Source organism: Colletes gigas, unplaced genomic scaffold, assembly GCF_013123115.1.
Source record: "Colletes gigas isolate AHSC1104 unplaced genomic scaffold, ASM1312311v1 Colletes_gigas_Sc00004, whole genome shotgun sequence".
NCBI lineage: Eukaryota > Metazoa > Arthropoda > Insecta > Hymenoptera > Colletidae > Colletes > Colletes gigas.
The window spans coordinates 10,543,631-10,567,035 of NW_025106633.1; the positions used below are offsets into that span (position 1 = coordinate 10,543,631).

General features: G+C 47.5%; 1 protein-coding gene across 1 annotated transcript; it reads left to right on the plus strand.

Annotated features, from left to right (window-relative positions):
* The first annotated feature begins 240 nt into the window (after window positions 1-240).
* LOC122405321 (disintegrin and metalloproteinase domain-containing protein 10-like) lies at window positions 241-23,372 on the plus strand. Its single transcript, XM_043409983.1, has 18 exons — window positions 241-763; window positions 3,883-4,530; window positions 5,466-5,613; window positions 9,534-9,652; window positions 14,536-14,779; window positions 14,944-15,078; window positions 15,314-15,501; window positions 15,631-15,771; window positions 15,879-16,003; window positions 16,414-16,542; window positions 16,777-16,945; window positions 17,084-17,253; window positions 17,334-17,501; window positions 17,583-17,710; window positions 17,790-17,904; window positions 17,985-18,119; window positions 18,522-18,752; window positions 18,839-23,372. Exons 2-18 carry the CDS (start codon window positions 4,296-4,298, stop codon window positions 19,718-19,720), a joined length of 3,462 nt encoding a protein of 1,153 aa, XP_043265918.1. The 5' UTR covers window positions 241-763; window positions 3,883-4,295; the 3' UTR covers window positions 19,721-23,372.
* Window positions 23,373-23,405: the final 33 nt, after the last annotated feature.

Here is a 23,405-nt window from a genome sequence, read left to right on the forward strand (position 1 = left end):
ATAACGATAGAAGATTACTAGGATAGTAAAGTGTTGGATCGTGGTTCCGTTTGGGGAACGCACCTTCCCTTGGACCGACTCGACGGCTAAGGTTAAGTTGCACGGAGGTGGCACGGAGGTGGCACGGAGGTGGCAGTTGGACACACGCTGGTGAAAAGTGGGAGGTTGGCGTCGGTGGTGGGACTCGATGGTACATACAGCATACATCGTGCCAGTATTGGAAAGCGTCGGTCCGCGTCGGTCGGTACGCGTACAGAGGCGGGTAAGAGATCACCGAGAGAGGAACAACAACGCGTTAGCTAGTCGATAAGAAGAGAGAAAGAAGGAGAGTTCGTTAAGCGTCGGAAGTGAGGGGGCGGAGGTGCAGCACAGCTGGGTCGAAGGGGAGAGTAGTGGGGGAAGTCGTTGTCCTCGGAGTGTTGGTTCGCGCGAGCACGAGTGCTCTCGTCAGTGCGATGCGGAACGCGTCTCTGTCGCGTCGGTTTTTCATAGTTGCGTATCGCGTGTGGTCTCTTTTTCGCTCTCCGTCTCGGCCCGTCCGTCCCTCTGCTATCAATTACTTCTTTGTTCAACCCTTTTAGAGGGAAGACGGTGCGCGACACGCGTGTGCGATATTGTGAATAGTTTGTGCGGTGCGACAGAAATGCGGTACAACGACCGCACGAATGAGTAATCGACCGAGAACCGGTCGGAAGGACGAGAATCCCGGCGGAAAGGACGCCAGCCCGTGGCAGGATCGAGCCGCTGTGCATAGGTACTATAGGTAGGTGTCGGATAGTATGCCAGAGCCAGCGAGCACGCGCAATATTCTACCTGGAAATTTCTCTTCTATTTCCTACGTCTCGTTTCTAGTCGTCAATGTTTGCGCGACCAAACACCAACTTACTCGCCTGTCTTTTTTTCTCTCGTGCGCGTTCCTCCTACGTCCCTATTCTATAATATACATATACATATACATTCTCCCGCACGTATGTACTGTATACCTGTCCAAGGGAATGGTAAGTCGTCCGAGAACGATGCCAGATTTCTCTCTCTCTCCTCTCTCCTCTCTCTCTCTCTCTCTCTCTCTCTCTCTCTCTCTCCGGGCAATCGTCGAGTCACCTTAGGGTGCGTTTTCACCGATGCATCATTCAGCGAGTCGCTCAACACGCTCGAAACGGTTGAAAAAAAGGGTCGATTTACCGGACGCCTACGCCTTTCTTCTGCTCGCTCTCGGAAACAACATAAAGGGAACTTGCGCGCTATTCTATCGTAACGTTTAAACGCGAACAAATACATAGGCGTTTTCGCGTTGCGTACATATTTGGTATGGAGTGGATACGAGATAAAGTCGTTCCGTAATCGAGAGAGAAATGACCGTTTTATATACATATACGGATCGAGAGTCGTTGAATTGAATAAAGTTTGGCCGAATTTCCAACGAGCATGTACCTACGCAGAGGTTAACCTGGCGTGTTTGGCGCACCGAACCAAGGGACAAGCATTCCGCGCACATGGGTCCTTTTGTTTTCTGCGACTCGTCGGTGTAAATTGAACATAAAAAATGTGTCGTGTTGGCGGTGTTTAAAGGCATCCTTGGTATTGGAAACATCCTGCATCTCGCGACGCGTCAAACTGCTCGAAATATTGTTTGGTAGATACATACGAGCGTCTACTTGGATATTTGGGTGACTGAACATATGTATACCGGTGCGCGTAGCGTCGCGTAGGACTGGATGCGCGCGATGGGAGATTTAAACGTCGCGTCGCGTAAAACACGCCCGTGCGGCAACGGGACCAACGACCAAACTGGCTTCCCCGGACGTTGACTTTTCGAGAGAACACGCGCGATTATACTTGCGTTGTTAGTTGTTAGGTCTTTTCGATACATGTTCGCTGGTAAAAGGTTCGTCGAGCAAAAGAAATTTGAGAAAGAGGCGAGAAGAGGGTCAGAGTGAAACGGATCGCGGTGGTTATCTGTTGCTGGAAATTGTACAAGTTGGAGCGAGAGTTTAATTGTCGTTTAACGGGAAAAAGCGAACGTTAAACGCCGATACCGGATATCGAGTTGCCGCGTACAACGAACGTTGCATAAGGATGCTTGTCCGCGTGAAAGTTTGAATAAAATAAATGGAAAAGTTGCTTTCAGGCTCGAAAGTCTGTATTATTCTCCGATCGACGGTGATTACCATGGTAAGATTCGCTTACGGAATATCGTTGTAACGTCTCGTTGATATCGTATCTTTGGTCGGATTGGTTAAAAATATTAGGTCGATGCAACGATTGGAATAGCAATGCCGACGTAAAATATGAAAATTTTACCACCGATACCGATTAATAAGTAGGGATGTTAAGAACCGAATACTAAAATTTCAATGCAACGTTTATTGTGTCTGGTTGTAAACGACGGACGAAGGATTAATTGATACGCGTGTTGAAGGTTTTGATCAAGCCTGGCAGCGTGACTGGTTAATTTGGCGTTAGCCATCGTTTTTTTCGCATTTATTATAGTAATCGGATAATTGATCGGATTGGAAGTTGAGGCCGGCGTGATCGCGAGTGTGGCTGTCGCGTCGCGTCGGCTAGTGTCCGATGAACTCGGAGGACATTACGCAAAACGTGTTTCGCTGGTGCGTTAAGGGGTAACGGTTCAACGAGGCGCGCTCGATGGAAAAGACGAGCTCAACTCGCGATTATCTATCTACGCCGACGTTGCTCCAGCCATCGCGTTTTCCGTGCTTTCTGTGGTTTTCTCTTGTTTCGTGGTGCTGGAGCTCTCCGAGTTCGTCTCCCTCCGTCAAATCGGAGCGCATCTTAACGCCAATTAATACTGGCCGTTACGAACGTGCGTCGCGTATTAAATATTTGATCGAGCAAAGCGCGGAGGCCACGGAGGCTTGGTATCGCCAAACACTGTACAGAGAACGGAGCAAGAGGACAGAAAGCCGGATTCGTATGTACGCGGGCCGATTATAATTCCTAGATCGTCGCCTCGCCTCGCGTCGCGTCGCGTCGCCTCGCGCAAGACAATTTTAGAAAATGCCGCTGAAAACGTCGTTGGTTCCGAGACTTAAAACTTTTTCGTCCAACGAGCTCGATGCGTTTTCCCGCCAGAAAATTGCAAACGCCAAGTAGACAGACGTTAGATACAGTTGCCGCGCGTAGAATTATACCGAATAAAAAGCGAATCTTTGTAAATATTACGCGGAGCGATCGCACGGTAGGCTGAGTTTCAACGATCAGCAGCGATACGCGAAGAAACTGAAAACAGATTCGCGAATTAAACGGTGATCTAGTTTTTATGCAGATCCCGTTGCGTTTTCGATTACTACTTTTCGACCTAAACGTACCTCGAGAATCGCGTTTAACTCATCGCGGCGTACAACCGATTTTCCAAAATTAAATCATTTAAAACACGTTCGTGTCGTTGATTCGTGGATCGTTTATCGATGTTTATTCGTAATTAAGCAGTTGGAAAGGACGTTCTTTTTCGAAATACTGTACCAGACGATATTTTTCACGCAACCAGATACGTTTATCGAAAAATAAATATTTAACGCGCGAAGCTTCGTAGTTTGTTCGAAGAAAGCATTCGATTCCCCAGCACGCGTATTATTCCAACGTGTAAGTAGGTACGTACCGTCGTTGCATTCTAACGATAGAACGAAGCAAAGAACACTACGAGAAGGTGGATAGTTGAGAACTGTTAGTTTTGGTTAGACGTTGGACAACCTGGATATACGTACAGTTTTTCCCTAGTTTTTCCAACCGGAAACATTTCGCGCAAAATGACCGACGCTAGGCGACGGTAATCGTAACTGAACTCTGGCAAAGTAAAAAGATCGGAGCAACGCGCGTCCAACGGAAAAGGCGAAATTTTCCCCGTTAATTGTCTGTTATTAGTTTCAGGAGGTAGAAAATCGATCGGCGGCGGAGGAGAAGAAAGAAGCGGATAGGACCGGAGGAAGAAAAAAAGAAAAAAAGAGAAAAAGGGAAAAAAATATAGCGAAAGCGAGGTAGGATCGAAAGGTTGAGCATATTATCGAGAAGAAAAAGAGAAAGAGAAGGTAGCGGAATATCGCGTCTCGTTGGAGGAGGATAAGAGGGCAGGCGTAAAGAGGAGAGAGAGAGAGAGAGAGAGAGAGAGAGAGAGAGAGAGAGAGAGAGGGAGGGGGTAGGGGGGAAGGGAAGAAAAAAGCGTAGAAGCGAGAAACAGTGATGAATCTGACGGGTGACTCTGAGAGCGCGGTGGTCGGCTGTTCGAGGAAAGGCAGATAGCGGTATTAGTTGTTGCTGGGCCGGAGAACGTCGAGCCGATGCTTGCCACGGCCCTGGCCATCGACGGAGAAGGGGCAGACGACGAAGAGGAGGAGGAGGAGGAGGCGGAGGGGGCTAGCAAAGGGCACAGTGAGGCCCAGAGGGGTGCAATGTACCCCTCGACGTCCAAGGGAGATTATCCGTTCGGAAGAGCCCTGATTTTGTTCCTGGTGCTCGGTTGCCTTTTCACCGTTGTCGATGCTTCGCCTCTTAATTCCCTGCCACCGCACACAGGTCAGTCAGCCTCGATTTCATAGAAACTACTGCCGATTTCGATCGCTCGGTCAATAATTAACATACTTTGAGAGCGGAGAGGTTTTCTTTCGGAACAAATCGCAGCCGAATAGCTCGATAACGTTACGCGCCGCGGGCTACCTAACATCCAACTAAGGACACCGTAACCGTCACGTCGTTGCATATCGGGCAACCACGATACCGATTCTCGATACAAAGTGCCCGGTCGTGGGGATGCGGTCGCATGCTCGCGATGCAACCTTGCCGCGGGACAACGCATCGATAACGACTCGAGGTAATCAGATTATTGGACGGTGTTGCGTAACCAACCCCCACGATATGCCACGATATGCCACGATATGCCACGAGGTGCCACGAGGTGCCGCGTTTTTATTCTCCTACGGGTGCATATTCTCGATCCGAGACTTATCCGAAAACTTATCGAATCCCGATATACTTTAATTACAAGTACGCGACGATAGACACACGCTCCCTTTCTTTATTTGCTCGTTGACGTCCAACGACGATCACGAGACGATTTAACTTTCTAATTAGTCCTTGCAACAAAAAATTATTCTTACGATCGGCCTTCGTAAAGGAAAATTACAATCTACTTGTTGTTACTTTGCGATCGTTGGACTCTCGTTGCCTGCTCGATGGCAGCGGGGTTAAGTCTGGCTACTATACATAGAGAAAAAGCGGTAGCGATCTCCTTGTCTCGTTCCGATACATGCTGTAAATCGAGAAATCAGCGCGGATCTTGGTGAAATAATTAGATCGCGGCACGGGCCATTCGATGCGGGTTTTGCTCGCTCTGCCGGGGGCAGCTGATAAGTAATACGCTGGACGCTAAGGTCCTTGGATCTTTTCAGCGTTTGTTCGTTAACGAAACGATACGTGTTACACATATAGATCGTACTGGAACGATGTTTCAGGTATCACTCACGGCTCGTACATCGGGTATTACGAGATGGCCTCTTACGATACCGCGGCCTTGAGACAACATCGTAACCGGATGCGTCGCGATCTCAGCAACGTCGTCGACGATCAACCTCTGCTGCTGCACCTGAAAACGCTCGACAAGTGAGTACTCCCTAGTAAAAGTTTTTCTTTTCCTCGGGGAAATTGCACGACGAACCAAATCGGCCAATAAACGATCGTTTAACGAATCCTCGAGCAAACTACTCATCGAGGACTCTCTTTCTTTCGGTATACTCGTTCCTGTTCATATTTAATTGCACAAGAAACCCGGTACTTACATGGTATCCTGAATCTAGAGATAGACGGGGCGGGCCGTCGGTATTTACGAATGGTTACCATTCCTATTACGGATAGCCCCGATAAATGCTCTTGGGTCGTGAGACGCGTCGAGTTTCTCGATTTTCGCGCCTCCTTCGTTTTACGGAAAATCTCTTTATCGTTTCGTCGAGCAGGCGAATTGGGAAAAGAGAAAAGAAACGGGACGAGGATTGGTCGCGCGTTAGAAATACCGAATCCATGGTGTTGGATGTTTGCTAGGTTGTCGATTACGGCGGTGTATCGGAGTTGCCGTAATCGTATCGGTAGCATTGTCCGGTTAGGTCAATAGGCCTAGATCCAATTAAGGTCAAGTTCGTGTAGAACCCGCACCATGTGTGTGTACGTGTCTGTTGCAGGCGCAAAAGGGCGTGAATGCACGAGTAGATTAACGGAGTTACACAGGATACTTGGCGCTATATCAAGCTGGGAAACAAAGCTTTCCTGACATTTGAAACCGATATACCGCCGAGATAATACGATTCTCTCTGTTTCCACAAAATTACCTTATATTTGCCCCTCGGAATTTACCCTTAAATGAAATTCATTGCGCGGAATTACAGACAATATCAATTTTCGGCACAACGCCGCGCCATGCCATCCGCGCGCCACCGCGAAACGCGTTATTCGCTGTCTTTCCTTTCCTTTCCTTTCCTTTCCTTTCCTTTTCCAAGAGAATAGCCAGCGTACCGGGATATATCCTCTAATTATCCATTTTATTTTTCATCGAACCGTCAAACATTTTAGACGCGATCGTCTGTTCTTGGATAGTTTAGAACCAATTATTAAACGTTAGACATTGTAACCGACTACTGGACCGAATATGCCATGCCGGGGTCGTTTAACGAGCCGAAAAAAAAGGGAATTGCAATAGGCGGTGGAACAGAGGAACGAACGCCTGTGTGTATTCGGACGCGTCGATCGACGGTACGATACGTCGCGTTTCAATTTCCTATAATCCGCGTGCCGGAAATTCGTCGTCGCGTACGGGGAAACCCTGGGCCTGGGCTCCGCGCAGCCGCCTAACGCCGCGACAATTTACTCGCCTTCCTTCGCTACCGCGAATTCCTCCATTCCTCAACCTCTTCGATCCTCGACTCCGTCTTTGCCGCGCCGAGAGCGTTACCGCTCACGTTCCTCTCTTTATGGAAATCGGTCGAATTCACGGCAACCAATAAAATGTAAAGCAGCACTCGGTCGCCGGTCGTCGGTCGCCGGTCGTCGGTCGCCGGTCGCTGGTCGCCGGTCGCCGGTTGCCGGTCGCCGGTCGCCGCCCCGCACCGATACGACGCTCGCTCTTTGCTTCTCCATCCTCGACCGTTTCTCCTCTCCTCTCTCTTCTCTCTTTCTAGCTTGGCCCTTTTTCCCTTTCCCGTTCCCGTTCCCGTTCCTGTTCCTGTTTCCGATCCTGTTTCCGATCGGTGTTTTGCAGCCCGCTGCACCTGCGCCACCAACTAGCAAACATAATGGCCAACGGAGAGAAAAGTGCCACCGCGTCTGGTCATCTATTTTATATTGTTCCGTGCGATATGTCTTTTCCGTACCAGCTGGAAAATAAATATTTATCAAGGGTTTGCCCGTTGCACGGAAAAGCATAGTACGCCAACGATCATCGATTTCGCGTCAAGGTAGACAACGCCGAAAACTCGAAGAGTAAAATCAATCTCGAAGAAAATTTTTCATCGGATTTTCTTCGCTTTCGAGTTTAATCAAAGCCCGGTCTTCTTTGTCTTTTCACTCGCGTTTCTCTCCACTTTTATAACCGATTCGTTCGAAATTAGCAGTCTTTTTAATCCGTCGAGCCGATCCAACCCCCCCGTAACTCGTGCCGTAGGAACAATTACAATTTATCGGTGCGTTTCCTCGCTTTATAACACGCTTCCGGTCACCACCGGACTTCCTTTCTCGAGGAACAGGGTCCTGTTTCGATATTTCCTCCATAGTGTTTATCGTCCGTACGTGGCCAGCCAGCGGCGCGTATCGGGCAATCATTTTTCTCGACCGTCCGCGCGTTTAGTTACGTACGTTAATAATCGCGTTTTCTTCGCTACGTTCCCAACTGGTTTTCCCTTGGAATTTTTTCCCATTTTTACAGCGCATCCGAACGCGTCGTAATAGCAGCGAGCGAGGCCACGCTATTAACAATCGATTTTCGTCGAGCTTGTGTAATTCGAGTACCCGATGTGCATAGCTATGGAAATATTGCTTTCGTTGGACGCCTTTCGGCTCTGGCTTGCAATCGGTTATGATCTTTCATTCTGTGGGTCGCGTCGAGAGTTACAGGAATAACCAGGTAGAACCAACGGTTCTGAAATAGCGTCTTGCTAGTTTTAACCGGACTAATTTTAAGAAAGAAGGAACGATCGTTTTCGCGAAGCAATGAGAAAACTAGGCCCACCACACCGTAATTGTCTCGTAAAACCACGGTCTATCGAGAGAGCGGTACAAGGTAGAAGCGACTAATTGCCATTTTTCCGTCGATGGTTTGCGCGATCTCGGCCCCGTTGTTCGCTTCTCGTTTCTTCGCGGTAATGCGTCGTATTCGATTCTTTCCGCGAAACAAAGGATCCAGAGATGACGACGACGACGAAGGCGGCCGTTTCGCTGAGAGCCGATCGCTTTCATTCCCCGTACAACGTTGGTCGACAATTTCCCACCTAATTATCGATTTTACTCTTTCGACGATTCGAACGAAAATTTATCCGGTTGTTCGTTCCTCGAACACGGACAGCCTAGAGATTCGTCGCACGGCTCGACGAAGCTAGAATATTTTGTTCACGGTTCGAATAATCCTCGTAATCTGGCTACCGCGAATTTAATTAAACCTAATCCATTTACTCTCGAATCCGGGATTATACGGTGCTCGGCTCGGCCGATCCGCGTTTCAATGTCACGCCACGGACCGTGGACCGCGGACGCAAACGCAAACGCGAACACGGACGCGGACGTTCGAATCCTTTCACGTTTCTAAATTTAATTGCCGACGTTCGAACGACGTTGATCCGCCGCTAACGTTGTCGTTTGCTTGGTTTCGTCCTTCGACTTAACGAAGCCTTCGACTCTACGTCACGCTGTGCTGACTTTCGAGAAAACATCTAATCGCCACGAGAACTTATCGTTCGTCCGCGTGATCGCCGAGAAATCGCTGAATCATCAACAACACCGCCTTCCTTTTAACGCATCATTTCTTCATTTCTTCATTTCTTCATTTTTCCATCCATTAACCCCTACACTATCGATGATGCTTCTTTTGCGATTTATTATCCTTTTCTCGCGAATTTGTCGAGAAACCGATAACAGCGGTCGCGATCACGTTCGTGCATAAAACGTTGATTCCATTCCGATCGGACAGGATCAAATACGGCATTTGCAGAAACGGTGAAATTTTCTGATAAAGACCGAACAGAAAAACGAAACTTATCTTTCGCGATAGGAGGACGTCAAGTGTAAGTGGAGTGGCGGTTTCCCTTTTTCAATCCCTCCCATAGTCAATTGACATCAATACTAATTGAGCGAATAGTTTGTCAACCGATCGCCATCCATGAGAAGATCGGTCTGACAGTCAGATTGTAAGGTCTGATCGTACATCTCATCTACTTTTACTACTATTTACCCTCTTCCTCTGTTCTATCGTCCAATTATCGACGTTTGCGCTCATGGCAACGCAAAATCGCGGTCTTTTTTGACAAGCTGTATTGTTGTTTCAGACAGTGGACGTTACGTCTGATTCGAGACATGGGATTGTTTAGCAAAGACGCGACGTTCGAGAACACCGATGGACCGATCTTCTTCGACGCGTCGCACACTTACGCGGGCACCGTGTTGGGTGAGTTGTTTCATTTTTCGTGTACGCGTGTTCCGCCCTAACACGAGAACCATTCGCCTATAGAAATTAATCGACTCGGTCTTGGAGAAAACTCGTTGCTCGCATCTTTGTAAATATCATTTCGAATCGATTATTTTCTGTCGATAAGAAATGCGTTTCAGCGTTGAAAAACAAGGATTTTGTTCTTATATCTTTAGAAGCGAAAATGGAGGGATGAAATTTAAAAATGGACCCTTTGCTTTTAATATACATATGTATGTACATATCGTATAAAGGAACGCGCGATAGATCGCAAAGCACGTTGACCGCAAAGCCGCGCACAAACACACGGCCGCGTCGATATTCCTTTGAAAGGATCCTGGTTTCGAACGGCCGCATTTTCCAACAGCGATCTAGCCAGAGTGAATTTTCGAGTTTCGTCTCAAGGAGCGCTCGCGCGATCGTCCGTTGTCGAGAATTTCGATCCGGATAAGGTTCTGGCGGCCGTTCGAAACGACGCGACGTGACGTGACGCGACGCAAGGCAAAGTATTTTCATAGATCGCGCGGCGACTGGCCACTGAAAGTAAATGGGATCCGAAAGGAACGACAAATAGACGAGAGTGCCTCGACGGAAGGATGCGTATACCGTTATTCGTGTCGTTGGCGCGTTCGGCGACGTCGCGAATCCAACCTAACCCAGGAATCTCATCTTTGCAGACGCGATCGTTTGGAAGCGCGCCAAACACCTCATCGAATGTGTACGAGCAAAAGGTCTCGACCAAGGTATCTCGAACGATCGACGCGTCTGATATACATATGTATGTATGTAGCTATACGCGCAACCGAGACTCTTTACCCAGCCAGTCGGTCGATGCTTGTTTTTCGATCGTCGAGATGTTTTCTCGGACCGAGAAGCAACAGCATCGACTAACGCTCGCGTTTCTTTTCTACGATCCTTGGAACGAAGCATAGGTTAGTATTATTGGGAATAATCGATGCGGAAAAGAGTGTAACGATACGTTAGGGGATCGGGAAATTTCGTTGGCTCGCCAGTGAACGACGTTACTATGCCGCGACCAATACCAAGCTATCTGGTTCTACGGGAACGTTACTGTCGCACCAGGAACCCTCGAGTAAGCAGATACGATAAGTCCGCAATAGAATTTCGTGTACCGAATCAGTTGGAACTGGTCTAACCGCAACCTCACCGGCGCTCGAAACTCGATAGCGAGCACCGCGACGCGTCGCGACGTCTCGACGTCAACGTCACGATCGACGTTTCTCTCAGAGTGCCTGGAAACGCCGTTATTGCCTTAATAATCGCGACGCTACGCGACGCTACGCGACGCCATGCGACACCGCACTCGTACAACAAAGTATCAGCAGTTTACGCGTAACTTGTTGAATCGTATTCTTAATGTCTCGTTTCTCACCGAACAAACGAATCCTTTTGGTCCCGAGCACTATTCGTAAACTTGCTTTCTCTTCGATTACTCGTTGATGATTTCGGCTATGATAATCGAGCGATGCAGCGACCGCGTAGCGCCGAGAATCAAGCACCAAGATCGCTACAGTTACGGTTCCAATCCTCTTCGCGTTTCCTTGGCAAGATGAGAGAAAAATATCCGGCAGAAATCGCGCGCAAACTAAACTCGTGCGTCGATTACTTTCCATGTCCCGTTAATTGCACGACACGAGAATCGGGTGTCCAAGGAACAGGCAGGTAGGCAGGCAGGCAGGCAGGCAGGCAAAAAGAGAAGCAACGTTACTCGTTAAAACGCGACGCGTTTCGACGATACATTCGTCGAGCGATAGAATTAATTAACGTCGAGGGGGTTGCCTGTAATTAAAAAGAATCGCGAACGAGAGCAGGGACCGTTTTGAAACGTAGTCGATGAACGCGTGAAAATTGTGCGTAACGATGATTCGAATCAATGTGCCGCCGATTGGGTGTAATTGGATTATTAATCGATGGAAAAGAAGTTTGTTGGAGGTATTCTCGCATATTGTCAAAGTCTCGCGATTTGCCGATTTGTCGATTTCGCGTGCGAGCGAATGGTCCGGCCCGCTAACCGTTCACCGATTAAATTGGATTTTTCCACTAACGAGCGTCAGAGCTTTTCTCCGTAAAACGGCCGGTCGGTTGTCGAAAGCTCTTGCTCTCCTCGCGCTAACTTTTATCGCGTTGCTCGTTTCTTTTCTTGGACTTTTTTCTCCGTGCTGTCTCTCTTGTATACTTACTTGTTCCGTACTCTCCGAATTATTCTTTTCTTCCTTTCTTCGATTAATTTTCTACCGTCGACGACTCGTCGCGGACTCGCTCTTCGTCGATCACACCGAATCAAATGAAATTAAACCAGGATTCTCCGGCCCGATATTTAATTATTTACCCATAAAAATGGAATATTTCTTAGGTTTTTAATCGGACAAGAAAGAAGATGATTATGGATTATTCTTCGGAGAGTCTGAAGATTAATCGCTCGCAGCAGGAAAAATACATGTTCGGATTAAAGGTGTCTCATCTTTGATTGGTAGTATAAACCGAGCAGATGGAAATTGGTCAGCTCCCGACACCGAGCTTGCAGGAGCCGAATTTCCGACAAAAGAAAACGAGAAACGATTCTCGAAAGCCCCGCCCGTTTCTCTCGCAAAATATAATATCGAATAGCGAGCTAAGGCAAAGCTCTCCTTTTCCTCGTTCATTGTTCCCGTTTCTCTTTTTGCTCGCTCGGGTTCTCTTTCCGAGTCGAACCGAATTAAAAGGATCGATTTCCGCCAATTACGTTGCTAGAGCTTGATGGTGATTCAGCCGCTAACGAAAACAAGCAGAAATTCTAAACGTCCGTCCGTCCATCCATCCATTCATCCATTCAGCGAGATATCGTGACGAAAAGGAATGTTTTCTCTAAGGATGTCCGATTCGAGTGGTTATCCTTGAAACGGTTAGTTTCTCGCTTTCCTCGTCCACGACTGCGCATCCTGCGCACTGTCTCCGTTCTCTCGTCGATTATCCGCCATATCGCCATATCGCCATACCGCCATACCGCCATACCGCAATATCGACGAGTTTTGTTCGTATTCTCGTGCTTTCCACGACGAAACAAACTAGAGTCGAGTTGTTTCTCTTGGTATTCGTTTCCGAGTTGGAACGATGGAGAAAAAAAGTAAACGGAAGGTGGTTCGATCACGGAATAAATTGTAATTCGGTCCGCTTCTCGAATTTGCTAGCTATTTCTCGTTCGCAGCTACGCGAATAGAAAGTATCCAAGGACCGCGAGAGAGGCACGAACATCGGTGACCTTATCGAAGCACGCGTCGATCAGACCGATTCTCGAATCGTCGCGACGATTCGTGCTCAAGCTGCTGCAGAAAATTTCAAAGTCGAGAGCCAACCAATCGACGGGACCGTTTGATTTTCTTCTAGTCTCGGCGAATCGTTCGCGTACGCCGCACCGCTATTAGGTCTGGGTATCGTCTCGTAGTTATCCTGTCATCTTTTATCATGGAAACGGGGGTGGTATCTATCGTGTGTAAACCGAGTAGTCCGATCATAGATGCCATGCCGTCGCATAAACTGTTTCGTGCGCGTGATTTTTCTTTTAAACGGGTTACGCGGTACATATACCGAAATAAAGAAACGATCAAAGTTTGGTATTGGAATCGCCATGGATGTTTCACGTTTTTTCTAATTAGAAAAGTTGTACGGTAGAAATGTAGTCCGAACGTATCGCGAGACAACGACTGGCCGGCGCGTGCGTGCCTCGCCTCGCCTCGCCTCGCTCTCTTTCTCTCGTTGCCGAATCGTCGGCGAATTCGTGGCGAAATTTTCAATTCCCGCTTAAATGGTAATTTCATCCGTCCGTAATTCCGCATCAAGGGGTAGATCGTTTGAGCCGAAGAACCCTTTGTTGGATCGTTTCCTTTGTCGGAGGGTATCGATTAGCACGAGGGATGAATTTACCCCTCTCTGCGATTTCCATCGAGGGATTTAAAACACTTAATTGCAGGGAAAAGCCTTTCGATAATTCGCTCGTTCTTCGTTCCATCGGAAGCGTGTTTCGCTCGAACGAATTTACCATCCAGCCCCCAGCTCCGCCTTTTATTCGCGTAATCGACAATTACTCGGCTAAACGGTGTTGCGAGGTTGGTTGTTGTTTGCGCGCCATGGATCGTTTAGGAAAAGAAAAATGTTAAACGAAAGGCATTCCGCCGTGGCGTGTATCTCGTTCGATTAATTACGAACGAACACCGAGGTAATTACTTTTGGAGGAAAGCGCGCGCAAACGGCAACGGGTAAAAGAAAAACGGAAGAAGCGAGCAATTACGGTGAATTATGTCGAGTCTGCGGGTGCACCGCGTGCATCGCGCCCACCGAACGAACGCACGTGCTTCCGTTTCGACTTTCGTTTCGACTTTCGTTTCAACGCAATCGCGCGCGCCGCTTTGCACGATTCTCCAGGACCTAACCCAGTTTCTAAGCTCCTCGAAGGGCCTGGTAGTATGTAGCTACGCGGCCCGGAAATTATCAGAATCGTCGAAACGATGTAATTCCCGAGCAAGACGAGGACGTCTATGACGGAAATGGGAGAATACCTTGGTTGATCGTGGTGCGCGCGTCCCTTCGTTCTTCTTACGCGTCTCCTCTTCTCACCGACAGAGACAATTTTCGGAATCGAGCAACCGTTTTGATCTAGCCACGCAGACAACTAAAATGTATTTTTAACGTTACAAGAACGACCAACCGATAGAAACTAATCGTTTCTATAATACCGTACGCTCTCTTTGTCGAAGCGTGGAAAATATAGGAACCTTGTTCCCCGAGGCACTCGAAGCTAGTACGCGTATGTATGTATAACGTAAAGATTGGTAAAGGGTAAATTTGTTGTTTGTTGGGATTCGCAGAAGACGAGAACACCCTGGTGCAGGGCATCGTGACGGAGGACGGTCTCTTCGACGGCACCGTCGTCACAGCATTCGAGGAGTATTACATCGAACCTACGAGTAGATACTTGAACACAGGCGAGGATACGTCACCGCCGTACCACAGCATAGCTTATCGCGCATCGGACGTGTTGACGCCGCAGCGTTCCTTGCCTTGCGCCAGTCATCGGTTGCATCGCGAAACCGTTGCCGGATCTCTACTCAGGTGAGTAAATCGAGTTACCAACGATCCAACAAATTTAATAAAAAAAAAGATCGACCCGATCGACCCGATCGATCCGATCGATTCGGATTTGAAATAATTATTTGCTCGGTATTTCGAGGCGAGCGTAAATCGCCTATTGGCCGTGAAATACTTGATGTTTTCAGAGAAAAGAGCCAGGAGAACGATTCCCGGACGTTTTACGAACCGCTGCTCGGCGAAAACGTTGCTCTCTACTCGAGGGAAAACAGTGCACGAGTTTTAACTTTGAAGAAGGATAACGCCGCGGCACGTACGGAAACGTGAGTTTGTACGAAAGGAGCAAAATCAGGAAAATCGCTCAGACGGTAGCGAGCGCGAGGCGTTTCGTTTCACGGAATCCGAAAAATCGCGAAACGAAAGTTCCTCGGGCGTGTAGTAGTAGCAGTAGTAGTAGTAGTAGTAGTAGCCGTAGCCGTAGCCGTAGCGGAATAAGCTTTTTATTCCAAAGGGTGGAGAGGGCGTAAGAAATTTGCAACTACCGCCGCTTCGTTCCAGAACGAGCAACGGAGATCGCATCGCGAGACATTTGCACAAACGTGCCACCGTGGATCCGCGGAAAACTACCTGCATGCTCTACTTGCAAGCGGATCATCAGTTTTTCGCACGATACGGCACGGAGGAGGCTTGCATCGAGGTGATGACGAGACACGTGCAGAGGGTCAACTCCATTTACAAGCACACCGGTACGGTTTTGTCGCGTTGGACAATAATTCCTTCGTCGACTTTACTAATACGTTGGAAATATTTAATCGTGTATTTGATCGTGTTTTGGGTTATTCGGATTAGAAACGTCGAGTCGTTTTTGTTACTAGATTTCAATCAAGATGGAAGACCGGACAACATCAGTTTCATGATAAAACGCGTCAAAGTTCACAGCGAGGACGCGCTCAGAGATCCAAATTATCGATTCCCGGGCAACTACGGCGTGGAAAAGTATCTGGAGCTCTTCTCCGGTAAATAAATCCTTTCGTGACTGTGTTTCGCGAACAGTCTATATAGAATTCGATCCTCGAGCAATTACAAACGTCCGTCCGTTGGTTCGTTGGTTTGTTGGTTCCAGAGGAGGATTACGACGCGTTCTGCTTGGCTTACATGTTCACGTACAGGGACTTTGAGATGGGAACGTTGGGCCTCGCATGGACCGGTGATTTGAAGAACGCTGGCGGTGTTTGCGAAAAGAACGGCGCAAGTTACTTTTAATATAATACTAAACCCTTTACCGATCCGAGACCCTCGGAGACATCCAACACCGGTTCTTACTCGACGTTGATCGGATATGCCAGTTTACGCGTACAGACCTAGGTCCAATATAGTTTGTTTATTGCCTTAAAACTTTATGGTCTTCCTTGTTCCATGTACGTGGATTTTTTTATTTTTTTCTTTTTCTTTTATGCCACTTTAAGATCCAGTTTGCGGATACTAACTGGATTATAAACGATTCGATCGGTTCGTTTCTCGTACAGCCGAGAAAGAGAAGAATCGGTATTCGAACCGGCAACGAGTCTTAAAATATGCAAAGTATTCCAACCTTCTCCGTTATCGGACGAATTAAGAACGGGAGAAACGTCTGAAACGTACGATTTAAAACTTTACAGCACTATCGTGGCAGTATGAAGTCGCTCAACACGGGAATAGTCACTCTGCTGAATTACGGCAAGCACGTACCGCCTGCAGTTTCTCACGTCACGTTGGCCCACGAGATCGGTCATAACTTTGGTTCACCGGTAAGGTTGCCTTTAATTATACCAAACGCAGCCATGCACGAGCATACACACGCACGCATGCACGCATGCACGCACGCACGCTATTTTTACCCTCGATGAAACGGAGACACTGGCACGACGCGACAGGTGTTTGCGTTTTTTCAGACGCGAGTTGGACGCAAACACCTGTTCTCTTCTGTTCCGACGTTCTGTCGATACGCGAGTAACAGAAACTGGCACTTTACTTTGTTCCAGCACGATCCGGAACAATGCACGCCCGGCGGAGAGGATGGAAACTTCATTATGTTCGCTCGTGCTACCAGCGGCGACAAGCGTAACAATAATCGTTTCAGCCCCTGCAGCTTGACTGCCATAAACCCGGTTTTGAACAGCAAAGCTCGTTCGCCAAAGGGCTGCTTCAGCGGTTAGTCTTTTCATCGTTATTTTTCTCGAACGTATCCGTATCGGTTTCCTTTTTCAACACTCTGCTATCTCGAGCACTTGACGAATTATAGTTTGAAACAAACTATCGTTAAAGCATTACGATCGCGTGTGTCGACAGAGCCGCAAGTGTCGTTGTGTGGGAACGGCGTAGTCGAGGAGGACGAAGAATGCGACTGCGGATGGGAAGAAGATTGCAGGGACTCGTGTTGTTTTCCGCAACGTCGATATCCACCGGCGGGTGAGACTCCGTGTACACTTACGCCGGGATCCGTATGCAGCCCTAGTCAAGTATGCAAAACCAATTTTCCAAAGAAACAATTTAATGACAGATGTATCGTTAACCCGACGAATAAACGCATCTTTTACAGGGTCCGTGTTGCACCGCCGAGTGTAATTTACGATTCGGCGATAAATGCAGAGACGACAATGGATGCCGTGACGCGAGCTTCTGCGACGGCCGGTCACCCTACTGTCCTCCTTCCATCAACAAGCCCAACAAGACGATCTGCAATCGCGAATTCGTCTGCTTTATGGGAGTGAGTGCTCTGCAACGAGTCAGTGCGTGAGTGCGTGCGTGTCACGTTTTCGAAGTCTATTCTTTCTTTCTTATATTGCAGGAATGTACCGGTAGCATATGCCTTGCGTACGGTTTGGAATCGTGCCAGTGCAGCCCAGGGCCGAACGATACTTCGACCAAAGCCTGCGAACTCTGCTGTCGTCTTCCTGGAGAGAATCAGCCTTGCTTGTACGTTCTCAGATCCCGTCCACGTTTCCCTTATTATCACCGTGCACGGTAATTTTTATCGACGGTCTTTCATCGACAGGTCCTCCTTTGACTGGAACTCTCCGCCCTACGATATTCCAGACATGTTTTCGAAACCAGGAACACCGTGTAACGATTACAACGGATACTGCGACGTTTTACAAAAGTGTCGAGAGGTACGAGAATTATATCTTTGACGGGATATGGTCCGATCGTGTGTTTCTTTCTTTTTAATCGGCGACGCGCCCGCCCGCAGGTGGATCCAAGCGGCCCGCTATTGAATTTGACCAAATTTTTGCTATCCGACGAGAGTCTTGCCATTTTTCGTCGTTGGATAATCGACCATTGGTACGCGGCTGCTCTGATCGTTTTAGCAGCGGTCTCGTTATTGGTACGTATCGCGTCCTTTCTTCTCTTATCAACATTTTCGTTCTATACTATACATGTTATTATACTTTCAAGTACAGTTGATTATCTTGTCATCGAACCGATTTTTACGCTAGAAACGATCGAGGAAACGTGTAAAGAGTAAGTTCAGGGAGAGAGAAAAAAATAGTAGATTCGTGTATTCGCAGCATCGACACGGGTTATCGCAGCTATTACCGATAAACGCTAGTTTCGTTCACGTTCTTTTACCACGTTCCTACCCCTCCGACCATCGTAGCGCGTTGTTATTTTGATCGACCGTTGTGCCGCTAATGTCCTTTGTGCATCCTTGTACCTCGAGGAATAGTATATGTATATAACAGCGTGTGATCGATATTTGACGAGCGTTCTGCCGGTACCCCCGTAGGTGGCGAGCATGAGAGTACTGGGCAAGCAACCGGATCTGAAGCTCAAGTCGGTCACGATAATACACAGCTCGACGACGGAAACGGTACGTCTGCCGCCAGAAGGGACGGAGGGTGTCACGGTGCATCCACCGGCAGTGCGCGCCAAGCTTCCGCTTAGCAGAAAAGTCAGGGAAAAGAGGAGACATCGGAAGCATAAAGATCCTCATGGGAACAACGATAACTCTGCCAAGGTGAGAGGAGACTAAAACTGCTCGAAGAATCGAAACCCTTCGAGCCCACCTCTTTAAAATCCTCATCTCTCTGAATTTAATTTAAGGACGCCGCGTCGAAGAAGAAGAAGAATAACAAGAAGAAAGCTAGTACGCAGACGCAGGCAAAGAGGACGTCCGCGAATCCCGGCGAGGACTTTGCCAGGAAGAGGTCGGCCGAGCCAACTACCGGCGTGATTCAAGAGAACAAACGAAAAAAGACTGTCCCGTCTCGAGATAAACAAAATTCCGGCAACAACGTGGTGATGATGGCCGGTGGTAACGCTGACAATGAAAAAAGGAAACGTTTCAAGAAGCAACAGAAGAAAGAAGTGATCGACTATTCGGCTATTCAGGCTGAAAAAGAACCCGAGCCGAACGCCGACCCTAAGAGCAAAGTTCGTTCTTGGTTGCTGGCCTCGTCTCAGTGTCAACCGGAAACGACAAGAACGAACGCGACGACGACCGGTCTGCCAAAGAGCAAATCCACTCCCGTGGGCCTGACGAGCGGCCAGGTCGGAAACAGGTTACCGGCGCCGAGCAGACAGCTCGTCGCTGTCAGAAGGCCCGTCGAACCGAAGCCTTTGCCTGGCATCAAACCGCGAAAAGAGAGAGCAAAGTTGCAAGTAGTTTACAAACCGCCGTTCAAGTTCAGCGTCAAGCTGCGAAAGTCGGACAAGGTGGCTCAGCTTCCTGCTGCGGCTGCTTCTCAGCCGACAAACACGAATCACGTTAACGGCAGATCGAAACTTCCGAGGACAGGCGTTTTGCTCAGGACGACCAAGAAGAAGGACAGGGTGAGAATCGGCAGAGCCAGGCAAATAGCGCCTACAGGAATAGGAAACGGTACCGGTGATTTAACCGAGCCGGTAAATTCTGACATTCATACCGTTCCTTCCGATCTCGAGGTACTGCTATCCGAGAGCGAATTTCTATTCTCGGACACGTGACCACGGTGAGAGACAATATCCGAATCTGACTGTCGCGCGACAACCATCCTCGACGGAAACGAAAATCACCGGTGCATCGAGAAATCCCGTCCGACCGAGTCGAGATAGACCACCAGTGTTTCATGTTTCACGCGCCATCCTGTGCTCTAACTAAACTATACCATATCGCGCCTAATTCTCTCAACGGAGAGACGCTCAACGCCTGCTCGATCACGAATCAAACTAGGCAGGCAGGCAGGCAGGCAGGCAGGCAGGCAAGCTCCTCCTCCTCCTCCTCCTCCTCCTCCTCCTACTCCTCCTCCTCCTACTCCTCCGTTTTATCCTATTTTACCCGGTATGGCTGCTGGCCATCTTTCTTCTCTCTTTTAAACAAACAAGTTTACGCAACCCCAAACGAGCTTCCATCTTTTACCGAGCTGGAATTTAGTTCCTTACGGGTTCTAATATCTTGACGAGCAACCACACCGCCATCGCGCACGCTTCTCGCTCTTGTTCGTCTCTTCCTAAACCAATCGAAACATCGGTATGTACCACACGTGGATACGTAAACGGGTAACGATCACGGAAAAACGATGCGCACTGGTACTGTACACACCAGTGATAGTTTCCCACGAGATCCAACCCAAGTTTTCTTCTTCCAAAGAAAAGGGGCCAAATTCAACTTTTAAAAGACTATTGTGCATTCATGATTGCGCGTGTACGACGTAAAGGTAAAGCAACAGCATAGAATCGCTTGCCTCTACCACGAACAAAACTAAATAAAGTCGTGCACAAATTTTACTTTCCGTCTGCAGGCTATTTTTCGATTCATTTCCAATCACGATTTCTCTACGGAGTGACTCGAAATACATATACGATACGTTCCATAAGAGGGGACACAATGCGTGACGATTACTTGCAAATTCGAGTAACAGTTTTTCGAAAAATGTCTCAACCTTTTGGCATTTCTTGTTTTCCATCGTTGCAAGAGGCGAATTGTAACGTGATCCATTGGCCTATTTTCGAGACACGCAAACGCCTAAACTTATCGCTGTATCGCGTGCCTATTAAGTATACCGTACACCGTACACCGCTCTTCGAAACTTGGAAAAGGGATCTCACAGTTAGAAGAAGAGAAGTTTGTTGTTTTGTTGGCGATGATGGATGTGAGAGGGATACGACAGGAAGCTCGCAGACGACTTAAAGACGACGTAATCATGACAAGACGCGCAGAATTTCAGTACTTTGTTACGATCGCAACGATCGCAACGATCGCGTTCGGTTCTCAAAGTCAGTTTTTAGTTTCCACATTTTCGGAAGATCGTTGATCGAACAACGCCTTAACTTTGATACTTGGCCTGCGCTTGCTGTTTATCTAACATACTGTTTTCATGGTTCCTATTGCCGGCAATTCCTAATCGCAATGTGTAAACCTTGCCGGATTATTTGTATTTCCAGTGTGTAAGCGTTGATAGTGATGATGATGATGACGACGATGACGACGACGACGACTACGAGGATGATGATGATGATGATGATGATGATAAAACTCGTTGAACTATTTATATTTTTGAGACTGTACAAATATACGAGAATCAGCGACACGTTACTAGGTTTCCGTGAATTTTAGTTCCCCCGTCGGATTATAGATCGTTAGATAGACAGAATTATCGAAACTTAATTAGTTGTACCGACTGCGCGGTGCTATTAATCGATACGCTTACTCTATTAAAATGATTTTGCGTCCATGAAATATATTTCCCCTTTTATCGTTGTAAGTGATTCTTGCGATCAGTGAGTTCAAGTTCCTTTCGTTCATGGGTCAGACGAGAGCTTATCTTTTACTTTTAAAACTACATTTTTTGTGTAAAAATACTCGAGCTTTCCTTGGACTCGTACGAGAAGCTCTTCTTTTTAAAACGTTCGTCAAAGATCCCGTTCCGGGTAACGGTTACGATTTTATGCGTGATAAGATGGAAAACATGTTCGAAATGTGCTATGGACTTGCAAGAATGATGTTTTAAAGAAAAAGAAAACGCTTCTGTGTACGGTGCCTGTCGGTGTTACGACCGAGCGCGATAAACGGTTTCATCGACGAAAATTTATAAATACGCTACGAACAAAACCAACGATACATTTTTAAGAATTTATGAGCAGATTTGATGACCACCGTCGATGAGACTCGTTGCAACTTGGGACGACGGAGGTGGGCAAATCTCTCTTTCAAAGTACATACTCGTAAACATAAATACTGCGGCAGAATGAACGCGTAAGAGAAAGGAAGGAAGCGCTCCCATTTGCTCATCTCCGAATCAACCTGTACGAATAAATGAAAAGGATTGAAATGAAAAAATAATCCGTTGCTTGTGTGTATGCATACGCGTGTGCGTGTAAGTACGTGTATTTGAATCGTAAGGGTACGCGATTGTATTATCGATAGGTGAATTTCTCTGTACGTAGATGCTCAAGAATCAGGCGCAAATCGAGGTTCGATCGGATATTCGATTCGCGCGTGACTGATATTTAACGAAAGCAACCGTTGGCCCGATGCAGCAGCCTCGGCCCACGATCCGATCAAATTTCCACGATTCGTTTTTCTTCGCGAGTTCTTTCAGGCCCGAAAATAATCAATTCCATAAAGAAACTCTATCAAATGGAAGAAAATAATTGATCGACGCCCGATCGAGCAAAGGGTCTGAAAGTCGAACCAAGATTAACTTTGCAGAAAGTTGCATTGGTCGAGCGATGCGATCAACGAGTCGACGTAGACGAATATGTATGTATAATGGGTTGCGTAATAAGGTAATGTGATTTTACTTTTAAGACCGATCTGTGTTAAATTTCAGAGTCCGAGACTTTACCGGTTCTGAGCCAGTGGTGATGTCGGCCGATCGACACCACGATGTTATTCGTTCGATACCCCGAAACGTTTCCATTAGATAATTTAGTTTGCCATAGATCAGGACACACAGGTTCCATATAGCGTTAGATATAAAAAATAGTAGTATTAAAGTTACAGCATATCCAATTTAAAATTAACGATCTATCCAAGAAAATTCGAGGGGGAACGATAAAATAATTTTTTTTTTCACGATCTCAGGAATACTTTTTGCGACTCTGTTTTTACAGTGTTATCGTTTTCGAGCGCGCATGCCGTTTAAACGGTAAACAGTACTAATTTACCCGTTTCTCATCGTTACACGATTAACGACGATGAACGTTTTAGTTCGTAAGCAATTACGGCGACTAGCCGATCACTGAGAAAACTAACATTCGTACTTGTAGTGATTCCTAACGCTCGGGTGTCCATTGGCTTCCTACTCCAACACCCCTCCCCCCCCCCCCCTTCTTTGTTCGTTTGATCGAAATGACCAAGAGAAGAACAAAATGAAGAAAACAATAGGTATGATCGGTCGAGAATTATTATCTCGACTACAAAGAAAAATCCGATCCGCGGAACAAAGAACATCAAGAACGGTCGAACGTTCCCGTCCGATTTTTCATCGTTCAACACGCCCGAGGCGAGACTGTTCATTTATCGCGTACTTACATATGTATGTATATCCTATACAAGATAGGGCTGCTGTATTTTTACACGGACTTTGTACAAGCAACGAGAGCCTCGCCTCTCGCGCGCGCGCGCGCACACACACACACACACACACACACACGAAAATTGTTTACTTTGGGCCTGTGGATAATTGTG

Excerpts from the sequence above, each read along its gene's own strand:
- LOC122405321 (XM_043409983.1), top strand. The coding sequence starts at position 4,296 with ATGCTTGCCACGGCCCTGGCCATCGACGGAGAAGGGGCAGACGACGAA. Across the intron at positions 16,543-16,776 it reads GTCATAACTTTGGTTCACCG|CACGATCCGGAACAATGCAC; the intron begins GTAAGGTTGCCT and ends ACTTTGTTCCAG. Across the intron at positions 18,753-18,838 it reads ACAACGATAACTCTGCCAAG|GACGCCGCGTCGAAGAAGAA; the intron begins GTGAGAGGAGAC and ends ATTTAATTTAAG.